General features: G+C 37.8%; 2 protein-coding genes across 3 annotated transcripts in view; both read right to left on the bottom strand.

The window, feature by feature from the left end:
* Positions 1 to 128: 128 nt before the first annotated feature.
* On the bottom strand, positions 129 to 22943 carry il1rl2 (interleukin 1 receptor-like 2). 2 transcript variants are annotated; one of them, XM_079821882.1, is made up of 11 exons: positions 22702 to 22943; positions 22311 to 22384; positions 16454 to 16679; positions 14502 to 14664; positions 14005 to 14164; positions 10239 to 10295; positions 9864 to 9978; positions 9643 to 9782; positions 9416 to 9565; positions 3401 to 3559; positions 129 to 1485 (listed from the first exon to the last, which is right to left on the bottom strand). In XM_079821882.1, exons 2-11 carry the CDS (start codon positions 22366 to 22368, stop codon positions 1121 to 1123), a joined length of 1593 nt encoding a protein of 530 aa, XP_079678008.1. In that variant the 5' UTR covers positions 22369 to 22384; positions 22702 to 22943; the 3' UTR covers positions 129 to 1120. The 2 variants fall into 2 exon arrangements, with proteins under 2 accessions (XP_079678008.1, XP_079678009.1); XM_079821883.1 differs by lacking the exon at positions 22702 to 22943 and having other exon boundaries at positions 22311 to 22481.
* A 1663-nt stretch (positions 22944 to 24606) lies between these two features.
* The window catches only part of LOC307129454 (interleukin-1 receptor type 1), a 47105-nt gene continuing 45336 nt past the window's right edge, over positions 24607 to 26375 (bottom strand). Inside the window, exon 12 of the mRNA XM_079821881.1 lies at positions 24607 to 25433. Within this exon, the coding sequence (XP_079678007.1) occupies positions 25042 to 25433 (392 nt within the window). The 3' untranslated portion in view covers positions 24607 to 25041. The remainder of the gene's footprint in view (positions 25434 to 26375) is intronic.

Raw genomic sequence — 26375 nt, 5'->3', positions numbered from 1 at the left:
TAAAATGGCATATCAATGCCATTTCGTTATATCTTTCATAAATAGTTTAGAATCATCTTTAAACAAAGTTTTTTAAGTTTAGACCTAAAAATGTCTTGGTGAATTAAAAAATAAATCCCATTGTTTTTGCCTATACATGCAATTTCATGTTATTTTATTCTTTAAACAAGTCCTGGTGTCACTACAGATGACATATCATAACATATGAATAAAATATAAATTTTCTTATGCTCTAAATGTAACGACATGAAAAAAATACTCCCAGGAGGATACGACGACATGTTCAGAGCTCATGCGTATGAATTTCTGTGAAAAATAAAGTCAGACAGGCGGATAATTAAGCCATTTCACAGACGAGAAGCAGGCAGAGCAAGAACTTCCTGTTTTCTCTTAAGAGCAAAGAAAGGTAATCTCAGTTACAAGAAAAGTGACACCGTGACAGTGGTAATTTCCCACGGGCAAGCCTACTCTTAAACACGACATTTAGAGGAAAACCCCTGAATTCTCATGAAGTTGGAGATGAACCACTGAACTGATACGCAGAAGGTCGCTGGTACAGCCCCAGCAGCCACCTCCTCCACCAGTGTGTCCTTGAGCAAGGCTCTTTACTCCATGTTGCTCCAGGGGGATCGTCCCTCAGTGCACTGTAAGTCGCTTTGGATAAAAGCGTCTGCCATAAATGTAAATGAAAATCACTATAACACTGCTGCGTTCATAAAATAATAAGTATAATACAAATTACAATAAACAATTTTTTTATCAAATACAAAAAGCAACATCGCAAGTAATATAGATAGATAACAGATTTTTGAGAAATTATTTAAATATGCACTGTATTATATCAATATTTTTATTTGCAATGACATGAATTCCTTTGAAAAAAAATTCCAAAAATAATGAACAGTAACTTGTTTGACATGAACTGTAGTCACAATGTGCAGCCACTTCTAAAAATACAAAAATATATATATAATTCTAGAAAAAACAAGAATAATAATAATCATAATTGATCAGAAATAAAGGGAAAAAACAAACAAATGTAAAGAATAGTGAGGTGTGGCTGTTGTTCAAATGGCTGTAAACACTGAATGTGCATCTGCACTAGATGGATGTGCTGCTTTCACCGCCTCTGAGCCGGAGGCATGAGGTAACGCAAGTGTTTCCAGAACCTTCTGTTTGCCCGATCACTGGCGTTCGGCCTCCATCTGAGGACGCCTCTGGTGCGGCGGATGTAGCGCAGAGACTCGGGCAGCAGAGCCTCTTCAACACCATCCTCCACCTGCACCAGGACGACCTTCAGACCCTGCTTCACCAGAGCATCGTAGAGACCCACTCGCTGCTCGTAGAGCGAGGACGACTCTTCCAGCCGCACACCTCCGTCTGATAGGAGGGCTTTCATGGAGACATCGCTCTGAGACTGGGACGTGAGAACAATGATGAGCCTTCGACTTCGGCTCATTCTGTCAGCCACGCCTTCATGCACCGCTGGAAGAGGGAGAGTTTGTTTGTATGATTGTTACAATATACAATACAATATTATAGGGATGCACGATATTATCGGCACGACATCGGAATCGGCCGATAAACGCATAAATTAAAAAATCGGCATCGGCCGATATGAAAAAATTATGCCGATATGCCTTGCCGATACGATAACGTGTTGATATGAGCCTGCAATACCTCACGTGTGCAAGGACTGCTATAGCGATAAGATCATGTCAGCCGTGTGCTCATTCTTGAAGTGAAAATAAGCAAATACATTGCATGTATGGTGATTTATATTGACATCATTAATCGACATCATTATATTGAATTTGTGAATCAACAGGATTGCCAGGTTTAAAAAATAAAAAATTACTTTATTACCATTTAATTATCTTTAACAAGTATAATTTTATTAAGGAGACCTCAGAAATCTGAAACCAGCATTAAATTTTTTTTTAGTTTTGCTCAAAATGGTGGTTTCCAAACAAAATAAACGTATATCTGTATCAATATCGGCATCGGCCAAAATTAGTTGAAAAATATCGTCATATCGGATATCGGCAAAAATCCAATATCGTGCATCCCTACAATATTACAATATACATTATACAGAGCCTGGTTTCTCCCAAGGTTTATTTTTCTCCATTAGGTCACCTAATGGGGTTTTGGTTTCCTTGCCACTGTTGCCTCTGGCTTGTCGTGCTCAGTTGGGGACACTACATTTTTCAACTAAACATTGAAATAAATCTAATTAATAAACTAAATTAACCATTTAAACTAAATTACTGATCTAATTATTGACCTAAAGCCCACACTGTCACTGTATGATACTTGAAATGAACTGATGACATCAGCGTTTTTTCCAGAATGTCTATACAGCTGAATAAAATTATGCTGCATTATTTTCCTGTTTAACACTGTAAAGCTGCTTTGAAACAATCTACTTTGTTAAAAGCGCTATATAAATAAAGTTGACTTGACTTGACTTGACATACATTCACAAAATATTCAGCCCTAATTCAGGATTTGTGCATTTGAATTGTATATAAAATGTCCATCTATTTGAATTAAAAATGTTTAACAAATAAACCTAATGAATTCATATTTTGTCAGTCATACGTAAATGAAACATAAATGCATCTTTTTGAATTATAATCATATTTTTTAAATGCATTAATTCAAACGGCATAGAGCCAGCATAAATCTGTTCATCGTGAAAGAAATACATTTATTCAGTTAAAAAGTATGGCCAGCTGAGAATCATTTGGTTAAAATGTATAAGATTGAATCAAATTGGATTTATTCATGATAAATATATAAACCTGGTTATTGTGTATTCAAAGCACAGTAAGTTTATAATCACTATTACAGAAATCTGGCCTGCTTCATTAATCCACATCACAGTTAGTGTTTTAGTTTGTTTATGGTAAAACTGTCGAAATCTTTTGGAGTATCTAATGTTTGTCGGTGATGTATTAAATATTAATTGTGAATATTACAGTGGTTTTCATGCAGATTAATACAGAGATCTTTAAAAACCACAGCATCACTCAGATGTGACGCCTCCAGTAGAAATATCTGTAGGTAAATAAAGCTGTTTATGACTATGTATTGATTATTCCTCTTGTTTATTTAGTGAAAAACAGTCTGAAAACATACATTCATAATTTGAACAGGATTTTATTGTATTTTACCCCAACATTAAACAACTTAAATGACTGATGTGATGAAACACATTACATTCATACTGAATGCTGTCTAAAGGCTGAAAATGGTTCAGATAAAATTTTTTATTTGATTTATTTATTTAACCAGGAAGGTCCTGTTGAGATACAATATCTCTTACATATGTTTAGCTACAGATGGACCAGCGCTTCAGCTTGTATGTGTGTTGTCATGTGACAGGATGTTTTACCTTCCCCAGGAAGTTCATCACGACCACTGATGAACAGTTTGTAACCACAAAGATCTTCCAGCACCGCAGGAAGGGAATGCAGGGCAAAGGTTATTGCGGTAGATGAGCTGAGTTGGTCACCATGGAGATAACTCACATACGCATCATACGACTTTCCATCTTAAATGAAGCATGAGAATAATCAATACACAATCAAATTACAATACATTTATAATTTCATAAATAAAAAAATAAAAAAAAATACTGAAAAAATAATGATCGGTATGCAGTTTTTGATTATTTGGGCTTTAGGAATGAGAATCTCTTTGGTATCTGACACTTCCTTCATCTGCTTAAACATGGCAATGTCCTATTTTACCTTACAATCAGAAGAAATTAATAAGAAATAATAATAATAATGATTATTTTATTACTTTATTTCAGGACTATTATTTTCAGTTCATTATTTCCATTACTGTAATGAGAATAAAAAGTAATGCACATTTTAAACATATGTACTATTGTTTTAATACCTTAAATTTAGGCTGTTAAAAATGCAGTATTACAGTAATTCAATTCTTATGAGAATATGACGAGAACAGAAATTAAGATTAAAAAAGGATTGTCATGAAAATAATGCCACGATGCAAAAATAACATATTTAGGAAAAATGTAATTTCAACTTTTTTTTTCTGTTAACAGTGAAATTCACCAACTTATATTTCAGCATGAATATTTATTGCCCTTTATGATCATGCCCAGACAGCAGCACGGAAACATGGATGACCGGATGTGGCCGACACTGTTTCTGTCTGAGTGGTCACTGAACTCCAAAGAACTCTTAGGTGTGTAAATCAGCTTCCTTTACCTGTCCCACGTGTTCACTGTAAAACTAAGGATGGTCGGGCTTGAACTCTGGAGCAGTTTTCATTAGTTTCTTTAGCCAGCTTCAAATCGCTCATCTGTTCTCACTGGCTTTTGATTAGATTGCTATTGGTAGATTATTTATTCATTTATTTTTTTGGATTGTATTGGCACTAAGGTGTTTATATTTTGTATGTGCCTTGTTTCTTTTTATGCTTTCTTTTTCTATGCACATTGTCTTACTGTACAGCACTTTGGTGCAACTCGGTTGCTTTTAAATGTGCTATAGAAATAAATTTAGACCTGATTTTCTTTGTCAACTCACTGTTCAAGGTACAAGGTGGATTTTGTGGCCTGTCCGTCAATTTTTACTGCATTGGAAATCATCTGCTCCACCTACTCACTCCTTGTGGATAAAAGACGTTTTTCACTTTATCACACTGGAAAAATCAGATATTCCCTGAGGGGCTCTTCCAAGAACTTTTACAAAATGTGTGTTTCTCATATATGGAAACGTTCACTCCGTGCATACTGGAAAATAGTACATTTCTTGTATTTTCCCCAGTGGGTTACCGCACGTATAATTGATTAAAGCTACACTCTATATATTTTTCCGCCGCGAGGGCTCGCTAACCGGCGTAGATTGATGATGCGATGAATGAGCGTGGAGTCATTAAATCATTGTCATACCGATGGATCTAATGTTTGTGGATGTGTGTTTGTAACATGACGCAATTACTAATAAGAGACAGATATCTACGGTGGCCCAGTAGTGCACAACACAACAAAATATAAAAAGCAAACATAAGTTCACAACACAAATAAATCAAGCCACAACACAACGGAAATGTGCCCAACCACTCGGGGGCACTCGGAGTGCGGTAAAGTTGCCACTGTTCTATAGAGTCGGCAATCTTACAAAGAAATCAATACCACAATTAGTTTTAACAGTATGTAGGCTAACCATTGTTTATCGATATGAAATATTAATTTAAAATCACCTACATGCATTATAGCTGCATATTTATGCTCGAGAATGCTTTGACCCAATACCATGGCGCTAAGGGAACGTCTGCCAATTCCACCAATTGGTTGAAACGTATAATTTGTATGAATTAAAATTGCTTTTAACATTTAAAAACAGACATGTTAAAATTCCACAGCTTGATTGTATTGTTAAAACTGACTTAATAATGCACAACACAACATTGGAATTTGAAAATGTAAAAAAAGTAAATTTAATTCATTCAAATTATGTTTCAACTTAGTGGAATTGGCAGACGCTCCCTTAGTGCCGTGGCAGCGGGTCAAAGCGTTCTCGAGCATAAATATGCAGCTATTATGCATGTAGGTGATTTTGAATTGATATTTCATGTCGATATACAATTGCACACTTAAAACTGATCGTAGTGTTTAAATATTTGTCAGATTGGCGAATCTATAGAACAATGCAAGGAAAACTAACTTTACCGCACTCCGAGAGTCCCCTAGTGGTCGGGAGCATTTCCGTTGCGTTGTGGCTTTTTCGTTGTGTTGTGAACTTATGTATGCTTTTTAAATTTCGTTGTGTTGCGCACTACTGGGCCACCGTAGATATCAGCGCCACACGCGAGTCCTGGCAGATATAAAGCCATGAGGACATTTCCTTCAACCGAACGACCGGCGAGTGCTGAGTTACTGCTCATACAGGTCAGATTATCTGACCGATTAAACCTGTGAGGAAACCCAGTTTCCACCTGCATGTCTCCACTATCTGAACTCTGTGTTGAGAGTTATAATGTTATTCTGTGTGTAAGTTTGTTGGCTGTATGAGACTGGCAGTATCTACATCACACTAATGATATTCTCATATCTCATTGTGTTGAGCGACATTACATTGATTCGTTTTATGTACATTTGCTCACCGGTCTAATAAAGCACATGAGCGGCATCTCAAACGGAGGTTTGTTGTGAAACTCTGGAAAACGCCACGTCCATACTGGTCCTCTTTTGATTTCTCTTGTTGTTCCAAAGTCTGCTTGCCTCGGTCTGTAATGTTTGAGTGAAACTAAAAGAGCGTGAGACGCTACGCAGTCATCCACATCTGTTCTACGACAGTAAAAGCGGAAACCGAGGTTAACGTGGATATGACGGCATTGAAAGGGCGAATCCCTCACACGTCCCGGTTCCTTCGTTAAAATCACAATTTTCTCACGAGTTACAAATAGTTGGAAACATTTGGGATATTGTAAGTACTCGACTGAACAAAATCTATAACACTGGCCTAGTGTTTTTTGGATATTTTATGCGTTTAGGGTTAAGGCAGGGGTGTCCAAAGTCCGGCCCGCAGGCTAAATGCGGCCCTGGGATGAATTTCATATGGCCCGCAGCTTGTCTATTAAAATATATTATATGTGGCCCGCCATGGATAATTTACAAATCGTGCAGTTTCACGATGTCAACGCAAGTGGCAGTACTAGATTTTAGGCCAGGGAAACAGTGCCAAAAGTGGAACGAAACAGAGCTACTTGTGCTCTGCGCAACTCATGAGCTCTGAGTCTGAACAAATGTGTTTACCTGCTGAGTGTCTCGATCACATGACCACTAAACAGCCAATGAGAAGCGTTCGAGTTCAGTGTAGAGGTCTCCGGTACGAGATGCGAATCTCTATGATTTGATTGAATTTAAATCCAGTTTAACAGCGCTGACTTAATCAACACTAATGCAAATCAGCTGAGCTGATTCAGTTCAAATACTTTTCAAACAACAATTCACCAACATTTATCATAGATTTACTGTGGTAACTACCTTTAACCGTGGTAATTTGGCAGAAATGTAGGTTAATATCTAATTTTATTTCATTTGTAATGTGGACATGTATTAAATGAGTAAGTTGCAGTTTTGTGCATTTGTATTTACATGTTTATAAATTATACCAATTATACCTTAAAGCCATTCTAGATATCGATTTTTTTTTTTACTTTTTGCCTTGTGTGCACTGCAAAAAATGCTCATTTAGTATTTTTGTCTTGTTTCTAGTATAAATATATCAAAAAATTCTTAAATCAAGCATTTACTGGATAAGTTAAATGACAGATATTTTTTCTTATTTTCTGGAAAATAAAATGAAATTGAAGTGAGTTTTTGGTTAAAACAAGCAAATATATCTGCCAATGGGGTATGAAAAATAATGTTTCTGTTTGGAATCTTGTTTCTGCCCCAAACAGAAACAAGATTATTTTTCTAATCCATTGGCAAATAATTTTGTTTGTTTCAAGCAAAAAAAAAACTCAATTCATTTGGATTTTTTTTCCCCAGGAATCAAGAAAAAATATGTAATTGTCCTTAGTAAAAGCATCTTCATTTAGATATTTGGACTGGAAAAAAGACAGAAATACTAAGAAAAGTATTTTTTGCAGTGTGGTTTTACCTGTGGTGATCTAAATAGAGCACTTATTCAATTTAAATAAGAATAGAGTTCTAACTCACTAATAATATTTAAATTTCACCCATTAAAACTTTTTGGGTGATGAAAGTTTTACAGATATTGTTAAATATCTATACATTTCCTGTGTCCTATCTCAAGCTACTCTACTGTCAGCTCAAGCTTTTGTCAAATCTGTCATGTTTCCAAGAAACAAAACATGTCATTATCATATATATATATGTATGTCCAAAACATCGATTCTGGCCCCCTTTAAAAAAAGTTTGGACACTCCTGAGTTAGGGTCATGTGTTGCTTAAACATGTAACCATTTCTTTGTTTGGCATTTTTATTTGGGGTCAATAATTCTTCCTTTTATATTGAGTGTGTCTTGGCTCCCTGCCTGTCTTCTGATATCTCCTTTTTTTCTCTACATGTGTTAAAATGTACAACTGAAATGATTGGAACTTTACACTCACCTAAAGGATTATTAGGAACACACACTAATACTGTGTTTGACCCCCTTTGGCCTTCAGAACTGCCTTAATTCTACGTGGCATTGACTCAACAAGCTGCTGAAAGCATTCTTTAGAAACGTTGGAAAGAATGAAAGCATTCTTTAGAAACCATATTGATAGGAGAGCATCTGCAGTTGATGGAGATTTGTGGGATGCACATCCAGGGCACGAAGCTCCCGTTCCACCACATCCCAAAGATGCTCTATTGTGTTGAGATCTGGAGACTGTGAGGCCATTTTAGTCCAGTGAACTCATTGTCATGTTCAAGAAACCAATTTGAAATGATTGGAGCTTTGTGACGGTGCATTATCCTGCTGGAAGTAGCCATCAGAGGATGGGGACATGGTGCTCATAAAGGGATGGACATGGGCAGAAACAATGCTCAGGTAGGCCGTGGCATTTAAACCATGCCCAATTGGCACTAAGGGGCCTAAAGTGTGCCAAGAAAACATCCCCCACACCATTACACCACCACCACCAGCCTGCACAGTGGAAACAAGGCATGTTGGATCCATGTTCTCATTCTGTTTACGCCAAATTCTGACTCTACCATCTGAATGTCTCAACAGAAATCCAGACTCATCAGACCAGGCAACATTTTTACAGTCTTCAACTGTCCAATTCTGGTGAGCTGGTGCAAATTGTCGCCTCTTTTTCCTCTTTGTAGTGGAGATGAGTGGTACCCGGTGGGGTCTTCTGCTGTTGTAGCCCATCCGCCTCAAGGTTGTGTGTGTTGTGGCTTCACAAATGCTTTGCTGCAGACCTCGGTTGTAACGAGTGGTTATTTCAGTCAAAGTTGCTCTTCTATCAGCTTGAATCAGTCGGCCCATTCTCCTCTGACCTCGAGCATCAACAAGGCATTTTCTCCCACAGGACTGCCGCATACTGGATGCTTTTCCCTTTTCACACCATTCTTTGTAAACCCTAGAAATGGTTGTGTGTGAAAATCCCAGTAACTGAGCAGATTGTGAAATACTCAGACCGGCCCGTCTGGCACCAACAACCATGCCACGCTCAAAATTGCTTAAATCCCCTTTCTTTCCCATTCCGACATTCAGTGTGGAGTTCAGGAGATTGTCTTGACCAGGACCACACCCCTAAATGCACTGAAGCAACTGCCATGTGATTGGTTGATTAGATAAGAGAAATTGAACAGGTGTTCCTAATAATCCTTTAGGTGAGTGTATAATATGTGGAGAAACCTATAAATAAAGTGAGGAAAAAAAAAAACAGTCGATAAAGTTAAGGTACCGTTGCATACAGCAGCCGATGGACAAACATCCCTGTAGGCCAGAACCAGATCGACTCTGAAGAGAAACCCCATGGCGCCCAGTAACATGATGAGAGCGACCAGAGCGGCCAGACCAAGGCCGATCCGATAATGGTGCTCCTTCTGACTCTCTGGAGAGAAAAGAGAATGAAGCAGGCGGGACAAGAGAGGACAAGCAGAGGTGATGGAGAATAAACCAAGAGCTGACCTGGGATGAGCTGGACTGTTACAGAATCAACACCTGCCGGGTGTTGAACGAGACAGGTGAGATTAGCGTACAGATATTCAGCTGTGACTTCTGGGATGGATAAATCAGCCCGCATGTACAGCTTCCCGTCCTCCTCCAGGCTGGAAAAACCAGACGTGTGGTTAGTCACATCACAAACTCTCTCTCTTTACATGAAGAGCAAACGTTTCTGTAGTCCTCACGTGGTGCTGTTGTAGTTCAGAGTGAGAGATTCAGGTTCAATCATCCAGTATATATCCGTTTCGTCCATGTCGTTCTCCCCAACGAGAGCTTTGCAGCTCAGATTGAAACTTTTACCTGCAGGGACATTTTCAAAAGGTTTCATGACTTTGTGTCTTTACATTGAAATTCAATAAATTGGTCTTCCTGTCATTCTCATTAATTCAATTGAATGTTTTGTGACCAATTCAATTCAAAATCACACCCCTGAATGAAATAAATACAACTCTTAAATGCTGATATTTCTGCAGATAAATGGCCTTGAGTAAAAACATGCACAAGTACTAACTCTAACTGACACGTACAGCAACACAAGAGTTAAACCTGTCGCCACTCACCCAGTGTTACTGCCTGAGTGCCTTTCTCCGGGTAGATGATTTCAGGCCTTGTCACCACTGTAACACACACACACACACACACACACATCACAGTCTGCTTATACTGCCATCTACTGTGTGTGGGCCGATCATAAGAGAACAAACACTTCTTATTTCAGGCGTCTATATAGTGCTAAACTGTAGATTATCCTCAATGGATTGTAAACAGTGTTTTAGTATAATTGAGATACTATTAAGGTTTACTAGAGAATATCAGACACTATTGAATGGTCTATTACGGGCGGACCTTTATCATGTGTCTGAAGCTCTGCTAGGTTGTCTTAACACAAACACAGTTTTTTAATGTTGCTATTGCCTTATTGTCTGCTATCTGTAACTCGACAGATTACTAGGCACTGTTATTGAGGAACTTAAAGTGAAAACATTTTCTTGACATAACAGTTATTGTGCTTTTAGGATCCCAACAGACACTGAAAATAGTGAACTGGAATCATAAACCATCAACCAATCAGCCATCAAAATAAATCAATTATAAAAATAGTAATAAATTAGTAATGTTGTTTAATAAACATCAATATACAGCTTATTCAAACCATCTTTAATCATCATAAACTAGCTATCATTTGAAAGCTTAAATCCTCAAATCATCCTGTTTTGCAATCGTTTATAAAAAAAAGGTTTATAAAACGATGAACATCACATTACTGCATTTTCAACTATTTTTGAGTCAAAATGATAAATTATTATACATTTATTTAAAATATGATTATATCTAATATTTTAGATAGCTTATTATTGTACATTATTTGAATGCACATAGCTTATCAACACTGTGTGTGTAAAAATGCTTGTCAGGGTCGATCTTTTGCGTTTGTCTGAACGACGATGACTCGAGGAATGAAATGCACTTCCACTCTCTGACAGTAGGGTGCGCTCACAGCAGAAATCTAGCGGTTTCTCTTCTTTACCTATACTCTTAAATTTAGTTCAAGTTTCATTTTGGTCACTTTTTAAAGACACATACTTTCAGTCCTTGAATACTGAGTCGGAAATTCAAGAAGCGTGAAGCCTGTTATTAACTAACAAATATTACGTGTTTTTGAGTAGATCCAAACTTTATAATTGTTAAACTAACACAATACATGAAGAACACATTAGCTAACACGACATAAAAAAGAAACCGTAGTTAAAAACCTGTAATACTGAGTTAAATGGTATACATATTAATGACTGAAAATCCTGCATATCATGCTGGTTCTACAGGGGTGCTAGAGGTGCTAAGAACCCTCAAACATAAGCAAAAGCACCCTCAGTTGATACTATACTGGCGAAACAGATTTGCACTTGTGTGTCCGAGCTCTGGAGAGCCATATGCATCTATTTACAGCGTGTTTGTGCAGCGAAGAGTAATGTAGCCAATCACAGATAGCTGTTGATCTCACAATGTAAGTAAGAGATTTACTGTTGACAACTTCATTTTTATAATGGAGCTTTGTGAGATCGCGATGAACTGACAAAGCAACAGCATTTTAGTGATTGTAGCGATCTTGGCTCGCTTTCGAGGCTATAACAACCATTGAATAAAACTATTGTTGCTAAGAGGACCGATGGCCAATCGCATGCTGCAAAGTTTAGGAAGTGACCATCTAAATATAAATGCCTCTGCACGAGACAGAAATATCCTCCTGACCCAGAATAGAGGTTTTACCTGGATATTCTTACGAAATATGAGACATTCTTATGAAAATATTATTACACATCTTTTTACATTACATAATGTCCCAAAACACATTCATATGCAAATTATATACAGTGGATGCATTGCTTGGGAATGGCATATGGCCATGTTTACACGCATATTGCATAGTAAAATGGTATATCAAATTATTCTGTTATATCTTTCATAACATTGAGAACCATCTTTATACAAAGTTTGGATAATAAAAGCTTGAAGCATAAAAATTGACTGGTGAATGAAAAAGAAAATCCCATTGTCTTTTCATTTTCTCAATAAATAGTTCTGATGTCCTCTACAGAGCAGAGGATATAGTATAACATAGGAATTTTTTTTAATATCCATTTGTATTTTTTTAAGCTCCAAACAATGTAATGAACTAAAAAAAAAAATCTAAATTCACAAAACCTTTTTTCTGGTTCTCAGGAGGATGATGTGTTAAAATACCAGTAACGCTTTAAAGCAGTGTAAAGGGAGACTAATAGATTCATAGGAAAGTATTTTTTAAATTCCAGTTATTGGTAAAAGTGATGACTTGTAAATAAATAATCATACATTTCTCACTTTACACTGCTATGGTGGAGCCGTTACTAGAGCACCCTCAGTGATTTAATTCTGGAACAGGACCTGCTGCAAACCTGATATAAAATACTTTTTTTGATATTTTAATTTAATTCAATTATTTGTTTATTTATTTCAAGTAACGTAAATGTTTTTTAAGTTAACTACAGTATAATAACCTTGATGCTAAGGGTGGTTATCTTAACCCTTGTGCATCGTCCTGTTATGGATCAAAACCAGATTTTATGTATGTATGTGTGAGTGTATGTATATATATATGTAATATGTATATGTGTATATTTTATCTACTGTGATGATTGTAATGTTGTTGTTGTTGTTGTAATGTAACATTTTAGAATGGACCCCAGGAAGATCCCAAAGACTTTCAGCTAATGGGACACATTTAAATAAATAAACAAATAAACAAACCCTTGTGCATCCTTATGGACATTTCTGTCTTTGCCATAGGTGTGTATTTTTATTGGAATTTTAACATTTCACCCCCATTTCCTTTAAAAAAAAACTATTTTGCACTGGGTACACAAATTAGTTCCTCTCAGCGCCTTTTAGACAAAAATGTCCCCATTGAAACCCATTAAAGCTGCAATTTTTAATCCCATTGCCATTTCACTATAAAATGATGCGATCTTGATTAACAGGCTTTCATTCTGTTGGCAAGGCTTCAAAATGTAAATTTTGACTATTTTTCATCAGATTTGAAACGCCTATAAAGCAAATTATATATATAATATATAAGTGTCTATATTTGGCATATAAAGCAAACACTCACTTTATTCCTGTTTTCTGTTTATGCATTATTATAGAACCAATTTCATAAATGATGCAGCCGTAACTGTGTGTGTGTGTGTTAGTGTGGGTGTGTCATTTCTTGAGATATCAACTTCAAATCTGGAACAGTTTTTTTATTTTTTTTATTTATGGCTTTGATTTTCTAGCAGTTTTAGAGTTCAACATGTTTCATAAAATATATTTATTTTATAAAATATTATTTATAAATAATTTCATAATCTTAAACCTCTATAACTCTTTTTTGTTTCACTTTTTAAACTTTTTTTACTTAATTTTGTGCTCCCAATATTCCTTTTTTATGACAGTTTTTGACATGGACATTTTTGTCCTCTATGTGTGACTTTTTTTAATTGATGCACAAGAGTTAATATTAAGAGTATAGCTTTAAAACGTATTATTTGTACATCTTCATGTTTATAAAAGAGAACATTACTAATTAAAACTGAAAAAATCATTCTTTGTTTGATCAGTGAGCTGCCTACATAGGGAGCATAGTAAGGCATCATAGGCGCCTGATGCAAATAATTAAAATGACTTTCTAAGTGAACCACTTTGACAATTTTATGAAAAGTGTCAAATATAAATATATTACATTTAGTTTATAATAACAGTAGACTCTAATGATAACTAGGTTTTGAAATAGAGCCACTAGAGTTTTACCAAAATCTAAAGACTTGTAGTAGATTTCTGTAGTCTGGGCAGCAGAGAAGTTCTGTCCCTCAAACGTGAAGTTCACAAAGCAGGTGTAGAGTCCAACTCTCCCCGGGGATCTGTCCACCGGGAAAACCCTCCCGTAATTCCCACTGAGTGGATGGCAGTTCTACAGAGAACAAAAAGAGAGATTACAGTGGGCGTGCACACACACACACACACACACACACACACACACACACACGCACAGGACATGTTTACATGAGAAGATCTGAGGTGAATTACCCACTGTTGCTATAAATAATATTCAAACTCACTTTAGATGATTTTAACATTAAACAAAGCCCATAATCAACATCAGAGATGATCATTGTCATATTTTGCATGTTGTTGTTGAAATAGAAACCTTTTCTAAAATGTTGCGGCATGTCCGGTCAGGAAACTGTGTTATAACCGTATTTCCCTTCAGTGTGAGCGTGGCACGTGTGTGTGTTTACACGTCTTACGTTTCGCCAGGTCACTTGAGCTCCAGGGTCTATCTCGAAGATGTGAGGAAGGAAACATTGCAGTTCCTTTATGCTCTTTACATCATCTTGTCTGTTCATACGTGGACATGTTTCATTGTGAACGGAGACGTCAAATATCGTTTCCCAGGTGTCGTTGCCTTTTCTGCCATATAGAACACAAAAAGAACAAGCGTTGGGATGAAAGAACTGACAGTGTGAAATCCTGAACACAAAACATACAGTGCCAGTGCTATCTTTATGCCCTACACCTTGATTTTAAATGGATAATTCTCAATTCTCAAAGATGGTTCTCCACTGGTTCTTCTAAGTATGCAAGAATGATGCTGTATTTCAGTAAGAGTTTGAAGGTTATGTCATGAGGAATTACAAATCCTTGAATTTCCTAAACATACTGTAACTTTCAAAACTCAAAACCTCCTAGTGAAGAAAGAGCATTTTAAACAATGGCTTGTTCTGAACTTAACGTCTGAAAGTTCATGTCACTGATACATCCCCTGAAAGTCAGACTCTTCTGATCAGAGGTGGACAAACTACTCCATTACTCGAGTGAAAGTAAAACTACTGCTGGTCAAATATTACTCCGTTACAAGTGAAAGTTCTAAAAACAGATTTTTACTAAAGTAAAAGTACAGAAGTATTTGTTTTTAAAAGTACTTAAGTATCAAAAGTAAATTTCCTTTTTTATGTCAATGCATTATTTTATTATTGCTGTATAAATGTACTCTATGCCATCATGCATGCTAGCGTACGACTACCTTGAACTAATTTAAATACTTGTATGAAAGCTACAAAGCTCTTTACAAAGCTGCTGCCACTTTAAGGCAGAATGCACAAATCCTATACACTAAAAAAATGCACTAACCCAGAAATTGGGTTGTTTTAACCCAGCGGTTGGGTTAAATGTTTGCTTAAACAACCCAATCGCTGGATTAAAACAACCCAATATCTGGGTTAGTCAATTTTCAACCCAACTTGGGTTATTTTTAACCCAGCATTTTTTAGAGTGTATACACTGATACACATCCGATATTCCCCCAACTGTTTACATTAATGTAAGACATAATCAACTTTGTTTACGTGAATACTTTCCAAAATTACAATTTTGACATTTTGTGTGTATTGGTCTGTTTAAGTGCAAAAAAAAAACACAAAAGAAAGCTCTATTCAGTTCTCGAGGTCTGGCATCTCAGAGGCACAAAAAAACAGACTGAACTGAGCTCTTTCTTCAGATTCATCCATATGTCTGCACTTCTCTTTCTCCCAGACATTTACATTTTATGAGATATTCAAGTGTATGCCAACTAAACTAATCTTTATTCTTTTGAGAAAACTGAAACACACTTTCTAAGTATGACCATGGGTGCACACACTGTGCCGAGGAACCGTCTTCTTCCATTTTGCTATAAACTGATCAGTGTTAAAAAAATGTTGGGAAACTTCACATGACCCTATAGAAGTGATTATTGATAGGCTGTCTGCAAAAAAAAAAAAAAAAAAAAAAACCTTTTCAAGAAGAAACATATCATCCACTGACTTTCAAAGCTGCTACAGAAACGACTCTCGAATTTGAGGACCTTGATAGAAATGTAGTGGAGTAAAAAGTACAATATTTGTCTTTCAAATGTAGTGAAGTTAAAGTAAAAGTATCTCTAAAAAATAATACTTCAGTAAAGTACAGATACTCTAAAAGTGTACTTAAGTACAGTCCTCAAGTAAATGTACTTCGTTCCTGTCCACATCTGCTTCTGATGAATCCTTCACTACGTTAGAAACAAGAGGTGGATATTTGTTAAAGAACCCTGGTCATTTCATTTAAAGAGAGCATTTTCAACTTCACTAACATTGTAAATGGACCTCAGCAGGAAAAAACCACATGGTTAGTGGATAAACAAGTGGTCTTGAGTATTCAGTGTGTCCAACAGAAGCCATACCTGCTGAGACAGGAGTACTGTCCGCTGTGGACGAGCTCGGCTGGAAGGAACCACAGCTCGTCGTCTCTGATGGTCAATCCAGTGGTGTTTTCCAGGCTCTGACCGCGAACACGACTCCAGCGCACACTCACATTCTGCGGACGGTTTATGTTGCACTGAAGGTTAAACACAACACCAGCGACGAAGAAATCCGCCGAGCTGCGATGCGTTATGTGCATCTCAATCTCTTCAAGAGGAAAACACGAAAGACATGTGTCAGTGAGAGACTGTGATACATGAGCTAGTGCTAGTTATTCCACGTCATTGCACTTATGCTAAGAGTCGTCAGAGTTATCTCTCACAGAACGGAGTAGTTTAGGGCAGGGGTTTTCAAACTTTATGATGCCAAGGACCCCCAAATATGATGGACCTTTATGAGGGTCCCCCTAAAATACATCTATTTTTATGTAAGAAAAAACATTTAAACCATTAGATAAATAGTAAGTATGGCATTATAAATACAACATATTGCTTCCCAACTTAAATTGGCTATACTATAATAATACTATACGACATAATGTTGGATTTATAAACCTGAAGAAGAACATTTTCAATTAAAAATGATTTGTAAGCAACTTTCACAATAAATGTATGTAAGCAGTTTACGTACTGCGTTAAGAATACTGCCTTACAACCCCAGTGAGCGAGATAAAGGAGACTATAGTGAGAAAAACTTAGAAATATACAAAGCAATTAAAGCTGCAAGCAGCGATGAAAGGGCCCTCGCACCCGGGGCCACTGCCACCCGGTGGCCTCAGGAAAACAGAGAATAGTGGGCGACATGCATTTAAGCGGGTAAATATAGAAGGCAAAGTCACTTCAATGTGCCACACTTCCTGCTGCCAGCAGGTGGCGCTTTGACTATAACTGAATACTGTCATGTAGATGTGTTTAGGCCAGGACTCTAATAAAACATGTGAAGTTTGGGGCAGATCGGAAATTGTATGTCCGAGTTACAACAACTTCCTGTTCATGGTGAAACATCAGACTTTGTGAGGCCGCCACGGACACGCCCTTCAGGGAAAACTCAAGATCTTCGCAATGTAACATCGCAAAGGCCTTTAGATTAGACTGACCAAATATGATGTTGATCTGGTTAAATTTCTAGGCGGAGTTGATTAATGTACAACGTCTGGAAATGGCAAAATTTGCAACAATTTTGCAAAGAAAATTCAAAATAACTCACTTCCTGTTGGTTTTCAGATTTCATTCCAGGAGATTTTTTGTAGGTATTGGGCTGTTGCATGTGTGTACCGAATTTCATACCTGTACGTGAAACGTAGCGGGAGGGGCACTTCGTTGAAATTTTGTAGGTGGCGCTATCAAAGCCATTTTGCTACGCCTAATTCTGAATACCATAACAGACGTAAATTGTCGCCACTTCTGACGCGTGTGCAAAGTTTTGTGAGTTTTCGAGTGTGTTTAGGCCCTCAAAGATGTGATTCATTTGGGAGAAGAATAATAGACTGAGCAATTCCAATAGGGTCCTCTAGGGCCAGGACTATTTTCAAACGTGAAGTTTTTTTGCAGATCGGACATTGTATGCCTGAGTTACAACAACTTCCTGTTTAATGGCGAAACAACGAAATTTGTGAGGCCGCCAAGAGAGGGAGAAGAAGAATAATAGACTGAGCAATTCCAATAGGGTCCTCACACAATCGGTGCTCAGGCCCTAAATATACTATTCTAGAAAGTATGTATACAGCAAGAAAGGAGAGAAACATTTAGAAATGAAACAGAGTAGACTTTATCCATTTTTGCTTTTTCTTTTTATTCTCTGCAATTTTCTGGGGACTCCTTAGAACCTTCTGGAAGACCGACCCCAGTTTGAAAACCCCTGGTTTAGGGTAGGGCTGGACGATTAACGAAATTTAGAACCTCTAACTAACGTTATTTCAGTTTTCACGTGACTCCGCCCCGTCAGTCACATCAAGTGCAGTTTGCAGGCACACGGAGAGATGCAGGACTCAGGAGCAGTTATCTGTGTTTATAGATGCTCAGTGTTATTATGGTAATTGCATGTTTTACACAGTTTACACAGGTCAGTTAATCGCAGTTCTTTATATGCGCTGATACACACACACAGAGAGAGACGGCGCGCAAGCCCCGAAGCCAGATCACTTTCACCTGCGTCCTCACAAAGCTTTGTCAGTTGTATGTGTTTTAAGGTCTGCCAGTTTGAACATTGTAGTGATTTTAGACCATCGGGTGTGTATTATGTTGAACTAATGCCTGATATATTGTGACACATGAACACTCAGACAGAAGCTCACACATCACGTAAAGATCGCGCACAGAGAGCAGCTCAGAAATTCAGTGTAAACGCCGTCCTGTGATTTATCTCTAAAGTAGCTTAGAAACTCAATCACTATAGATTTTAATACCTCTGAAGTACAAACCACAGCTTCATAATGAATAGAGACGGTTTGACTAATTCACACACACAATCACTCTCTCATTAATGCATTCAGATAGATGTAATGTAAGACTATGTGCTAATTTATCTTTAATCAGTACAAACCTTATCAGTGAACTATGAGGGCAAAAAAAGGAAAGCAAAAAAAAAAAAGAGCAAAATAATCGTTCATTAATCGTAATCGAGGTAAAATGTTCAATTCATTGAGATTTTTATTTTTGGTCAAATCGTTACAGCCCTAGTTTAGGGAATGTGCATATTCCTCATATTCCTCATATTCCTCATATTCCTCATATTCCTCATATTCCTCATATTCCTCATATGCTCCTCATTTCCTTGTCTTTGAGGTCAGTATGACCCCGAACATTTATTTTACATAGGTTGGCACTAAAAGAAAAGACTTGATTGTAACCACACTATTTATTTCAATAATCCAAATGTATACAAATAATTAACTTTAGAATAAGAAATTCATTTTTAAAAAGAAAATAAAACCAACAAAAAAACAGCAATAAGCATATTTGAACAAGAGTGAAGAGTGAACACACACCTGTATGTCTTATGTGAAAATGTTCAGATTCACGCTGGAATTATTGATTTTATTTGCCAATTTCTATAAAACTTCTCTCTATTGCAGTGACACCTCAAGTCAGGTCAACTTTATTTATATAGCGCTTTTTACAATGCAGATTGTTTCAGAGCAGCTTTACAGTGTTAAACAGGAAAATAATGCAGCAGAATTTGATTCAGCCGTTCTGGAGAAAACGCTGATGTCATCAGTTCATTTCAATTATCATACAGTGACAGTGTGGGCACATCAGTCATTTAGCTGATGTATGTGTGTTTGTGTGTGTGTGTGTGTGTGTGTGTGTGTGTGTGTGTGTGTGTGTGTGTGTATGTGTGTGTGAGTTATCATGTTCGTTTCACATTGCATTTGTGCTCTAGTACTAGGCCTTCTTGTGGTGTGGAAATTTTCAGATTTATGCTGGATTTATATTATTTTCTTTTTTGACAAATAGGTTAGGGTTTCTTTTTTTTTTTTTTGCTTTCCTCATTCATTTTCAATGTGTGGTCAAATAAGAGGAGTGAGACTTTTTAAATACCTTTAAAACAACTGAATCGAGCCCAGTTTGTGTGTGTATGAGTGTGTGTGTATGTGTGTGTGTGTGTGTGTGTGTGTGTGTGTGTGTGTGTGTGTGTGTGTGTGTGTGTGTGTATACATAGATAATGTAGAAAAAGTCACAAAAGTGTATGTTACTGAGATGAAGGGAACCATGTTTATTAACTAAGGTAAAGTCGATTGGAGTCATTATACAAATATGTTTAGTGTCTCTTTTACTTCCTATAAAGACACCAGACTGCCCCTTATAGCTGAGCCGATCCTCCCTGTCCGCAGAGGACGCAGGCGGTGCAGGCCCGGTCCACCACAACCTCCTTGTGCTCAAGAATTAGATAATTAGGGCTATGTTTTAGTTGCAGGTTTTGATTTTTGCTTCCACTGATTATGAAAACATGATTTCCTTTAAAGCGCTGTCACCCATACACAGGCCCGGATCCAGAATCAAATCACTGAGGGTGCTCTAGTAAATGTGCTCAACCATAGCAGTGTAAAGTGAGAAATGTATGATTATTTATTTACAAGTCATCACTTTTAACAATAACTGGAATTTCAAAAATATTTTGCTACAAATTGTCTATTGATCTATTAGTCTGCCTTTACATTGCTTTAAAGCGTTACTGGTATTTTAACATGTTTTTTCCCGGTCATTGTTTGGAGCATAAAAAACAAATCGATTTTTTTTTAAATTCCTATGTTATATGCTCTATCCTCACACCAGAACCCATTTATTGAGACAAACAATGGGATTTTTGGGTAATAATACATTATCAACGGGTAATAATATTTTCATAAGAATGTCTCATATTTCGTAAGAATATCTTAAAACTGTGTATGTTGTCAGAGAAATTCCCTAAAATATAATGTCCTCTACAGAGGCAACACCTCTATTCTGGGTCAGGAGGATATTTGTGTCTCGTGCAGAGGCATTTATATTTAGATGGTCACTTCCTAAACTTTACAGCATGCGATTGGCCATCGGTCCTCTTAGCAACAATAGTTTTATTCAATGTATGTTACAGCCTGAAGCCTCGAAAGTGAGCCAAGATCGCTACTGTAAGAGTGAACTCCTCCAGGTGTTCAGGCCGGAGGGTCACCAATCGACTAAAGAAACGTTATCAGAAAGATGGAAGAAACTGTACATTTCTCGTCTATTTCCACCCACTGCAACTTATACCAACGACGGAAATAAGTGCAGTTACAATAGCAAAATATGTGGGAGAGCGTTGCTATAATGTAAAAACTGCGTTCTGGTAACTCTGCTAAACTATAATTACTAAAACTAAAACTGAAGCTAAATATATAAAAACTAAATAGAAATGTGTTTACAAAATAAAAACTAAACTAAAACTAACAAAATAATTTATAAAACTAACTAAAACTAAACTGAAATTTGTTGCAAAATCGAAAACGATAATAAAATAAAAACGAATTTAAAAATGCAAGACTATAATAACCTTGGTCTGAACAACATATTAATATGTTTAATATTGATTTAAATGTAAACGAAAAGAGGCAGGGTTGTCTTTTATGATATATTTCATTTTATTGTAGTAGACTAATATAAATACAGAGATAACCGGCACCTTCTCCACTACTGGCTTGTCATTGGTCAGCTGTCAAAGGGGCGTTTTTATCAGAAAAGCTGAACTTTTTTTCAACTTGAAAAGACGCGCTGAGCTGCAGAAAAAGGCGTCGATGTTGGCGTTTAAAAAAGCGCTCATGACTTTTTTGAAAACACGGTTTACTCCATAGGATTATTATGTAATACAGACGCTGGCAGCTTCAAAAAAGACGTCAAGTGTGAACGCGCCCTAACACGTTTTAAATAATGTTGTGTAGATCTTCTATTGTTGTGATCTCGAGCGTTCTCCGGTTGCTGTGGTTAAGATCTCACGCGAACGCGACTTATATTCGTGAGCGACTGTAGAGAAGTCCGACCTTTGTTGCTTCTGAAATGTTTAAGAGCAGTTGAAATGAAAGTAAAACTGGCATAGGCTATACTGACCTGATTCCCAACCAATGTGAGCGTTTTTATACATCACAGGAGAGGTTTTTAAAAGTATAACTACAACTGAGGAGAGCACAGAACGCGTTTTAGGTCAGTAGCCTATGTAAACACTCACTGAACTACATAGGCTAGCTATAACGCCTAGAAACGTCAACATCCTCATAAACTGAAGTGAAGCAATAGCCGAAAGGCACAGATATTATTCGTTCTTCCCGCGACAGAAGTAACTCGGACTTTCCTCGATAAACCGAGCATTGGAAACAGCGACTCTTACCTGCAACCCAAAGGGCGGAGAGTAAAATCCACGGGAAATAAAGTGTGGAAAAGCTCATCTCGTGTCAACAGCGCCTGCGAGGGAAAATAAAAACAGAGACAAAACCGTTTAAAAGAGAAACTTAATCCCTCGTGACTGGCATGAAGCCACCCAGCCGTCATATTTCCCGTTTTTCCTGATAAAAAAAACTGCTTATCAGGTGGCACGACACATTCTCTGTGAACGGTTATAAACGATCATAAACGATCGATGGGAACTGCAGGACGTGTTATTTGACATGTGTGATCGTCTCAAACCACAGAAAACGGCTTTTGTTGAATAAAGTATAAAGTCGATAGTTAGACTATAGTAATACAGAAACACAAAAGTAAAGAAATACTCGTTTGCTTACTAGTAAAAAATGATATATTTACGGCACAGACGGGATGAGATACGGCGCGCGCGGGTTTAGTGTGTCAGCAGTCTTCCCTCCTCGAGTAGAGCTCAGAGTAAGAGTCAGAGTAAGAGTAAGAGCTCAGAGTAAGAGTCAGAGTAAGAGCTCAAGACACTCGGAATTTCCTCCAGACCGCGGTGGACTGAGCGCTGCGGTTAACACGAGCCGCGGAGAGTACAGCTTCCACCCGACCACTGATCACTGCACTTTTATTTATGCTCTATTTTATATGGTTTTGTCGACGATAAAGTATCTTATGCTCACCAAGCTGCATTTATTAGATCATAAACACAGCACAACAGCTGTGATACACTGGAGTAATACAGTATTCCACTGTTCTCTGTGTGAATATATAGTAAAGTGTCATTTATTCCTGAATTCATTACTCCAGTCTTCAGTGTCCCATGACCCTTCACTAATCACTCTCATATGATGAGTTGATGAATAGAAAGTTCAATAGAACAATTGCTCGTTTTTTTAAGCACATAATACAAATATTCCACACCAACGTAATATTTGTATTATATGCTCAAAAACCCATTTTTTTAAGTGACAGAATGATACAGATGCTCACAGATGCTTCATTCTTGTTTATTTGATGTGTATTGAGTCTGAATGCCGCAGAAAATGTTGAATCTGGGTCACTCTTTGTGGTCGTCACCTTCTCTGAAAGTTTAAGTGTCATTTCTGTACTTCTAGCAGTCAAACAGAAGAGCAAAGAAAAAAAGTTTTTAAAAAGTGTTACAGTGTTAGACTTTTCAGAAAGTACCAATGGATTACTTAATAATAATAATAATTTGTTACATTTATATAGCGCTTTTCTGTGCACTCAAAGCGCTTTACATAGAGAAGTGGGGAATCTTAACCTCATAAAAAAAATGTAACCTCATAAAAAAAATAAAGCCTTTCTTTCCCCTTTCTTCCCTTTTTCTCCCCTGTGCTACACTGAGCAATGAACACAGACTCAGTATTTCAGTATTTACTTGTTGCGCTTACTCGACTCTTCATGACCAATCGCTTCCTGTACTCCCAAGTTGTAAGTCGCTTAGGATAAAAGCGTCTGCTAAATGCATAAATGTAAATGTAGATCTCCTCAACCACCACCTGATGATGATGATGATGATGATGATGATGATGATGCTAATCCGTATATGGGGATGATTGGGAGGCCATGATGGACAGAGGCCAATGGGCAAAGCTTTTAAACCCAGCTTTTTCAGAGAGCCTTCTCTGCTCTGATTGGTCAGATGACCCAGTCTGTGACTGGTTGGAAACCAAACGGCCATTAGCAAATCTGAAGCTCAGCTGCTTCGGCTTCCTCAGCATTTCTTACCAACATGGCGCCATTGTTCACGGGCAGCCAATGAAGATCAGAGGTGCGCATTATGCAGATGACGACAAACCCAGACTGGAGTTTCAGTCCAGAATCGCTTCTTTCTTTTGGGAAACAATGGCCCCATCCCAAATGGAGCCCTAAACCCTTGTGATTTTCCCACTTTTGTGATGTAACTCCGCTTTGACTGTCGGGTAGAAGTCTTCGGCCACAAGGGGGCGCACGAGCACAACCTCCAATCCGGTCCTGCAGAGTTGAGCTCCAGCCCTGATCAAACACACCCGAGGAAGCTAAACCAGTTCTTCAGGATCATTAGACAATCACGATAGGTTTGATCAGGGTTTGAGCCCTCCAGGACCGGATCTGAGGAATCACGCGGCGGCCATTGTATTCAAAATATATGTTTCTTCATATTCATAGTAAATACGCAATTAATACTGTACATAAAAAATAAAATGATTTAAAACTCATCAAGCAAGAAACAATTATAAACAGACCAGAGCACAGTATGTGTGCAGCAAAACAAATCATCAAATCTTTTGGTTTTTATATACATCATTCCTGTCATTTCTTTTGTATATTTCACATCTGACATCATATTTACAGCTTTCTATTTAGTGTCCACATACTGATAAGTGTGCAAGAGCTCAAGTTGTCTTCATCTTAGTCCACTTTCACTTCTCACGTAAACCTGAAAACACAATGAACATCTTCAGGTGTGGTTTCCTGAGCGTAGGACAGATCTCTGGGTCTTCCCGTCAACAGTTCTGTGGTTGAACAGTTGGTTTCCAAAATCAATGAATAACCTACGACATATTCAAAATTCATCATGGGATGAGTGGTTTGTCTCCAAAACACAGATTCATGTGGGAGCTGACTCTTTCCATCTGGAACAAAGGCTGCTGAGAAAGTCCTTGTTGCACTCTATGCTAAAGCGCGCAGATTGTTGACTGCATCACTTCCAGCTAGAAACTGAACCAGTTTCTCTCTTTGGCTTTGCCTCTGACAGGCATATGGTAGCGCACCTCCCTCCAGAATCTTGCCGAAGGGTTGAGAGAGGTCGAACGGCCCTCCAACTTCCTGTCCCAGCACATCCACCTCTTCCGTCTTTTCCAGGCTTGCAGAGCTCCCTGTTTTTTCTTGAGGAGCAGCACAGATTGAGGCAGGCGCCCGGGCTCCCGGATCTCCTCCAGTTCCAGGAGCACGATGCTCATGGAGTTCTCCACGAGGGCCCGGTACAGACCGGTCTGCTGCTCGGCCCATTCCAGCGCCTCGGAGCTGCAGAGCGAAGACGCGGTGTAGAGCAGCAGCAGCCGGCGACAGCGGCTCAACCCGTCCTGCACCACGTCCACCACAGCTGGAAAACAAGGGAAAAGAGTCAAATCTCATCACTAAAGATGCACTACACCACTTTTCACCACTTGAATAATAAGGGGACATGCACCAATCTAATTCATTGTATTACTAATTGTTTTATTTTACAGTGAAATATTCATCGTTCTGAATCCCATCTGGATGACGTTTTCTCAGCTTTTTGCTCAAAATGTTCTTTTTTGTGAAACTTACCCACATTCAAGTGTTGACAAAAAAGGAATGCATCAAGCTAGAATAAAACTTTTTTAATGGGTCTGTGCCCGGTTGCATAAAGCACCTTAAGTTTTTCCCTCAAGTATGAACTTAAGGGGCGATTTCCCCTTACCTAAGAGAATAACTGAAGGGTGTTGCATATAATCTCTTAAACGGTTCTCTTAGGGAAACATTTAAATGTTTCACGACAGCGATCCTGGATTCACGTTATAAAAGTCTTGTTGCCATTGATACGCAAAACACTAACACTAATGCTGCGTTCACACCAAACGTGAATAGAGCGGCAAATTCGCGTCTAGTTTGACGCTTGAACTTTGAATGCATTCGCGCGTCCAAAGCGAGATGGATACGCGTATAAAGCAAGAGTTTGAAGAGAAATTGACGCGCGTCCTTTTGCGCTTTTCATAGTGGTTGTGTGTGGCTGCGAAATTGAAAAATACTACTGTTATTGTGTCACGAAATGTCGTTTTAAGAGTTGTAGTTGTTTAAAGCTCAAATCTGTGGTTTATTTGTAAAGATAGCGCCTCTTTAAAGATGTTGTGAGATCCCGCCTGGAACAGCCTCACCTCGGCTAGTCCTCCTGACTTTAGCCGCTGGTAAACGAGAAATGTTCAAATTCCCAATCTATAGCTTCGGTTCTATTATATGAAACATATAAGTTAAAAGACATTAATGACTTGTTATAACGTCAAACGACTAGTGTAAGACTGTA

This window comes from Gobio gobio (genome assembly GCF_949357685.1).
Source record: "Gobio gobio genome assembly, chromosome: 7".
Classification (NCBI taxonomy): domain Eukaryota; kingdom Metazoa; phylum Chordata; class Actinopteri; order Cypriniformes; family Gobionidae; genus Gobio; species Gobio gobio.
This window is presented reverse-complemented; position numbering and strand designations above follow the sequence as displayed.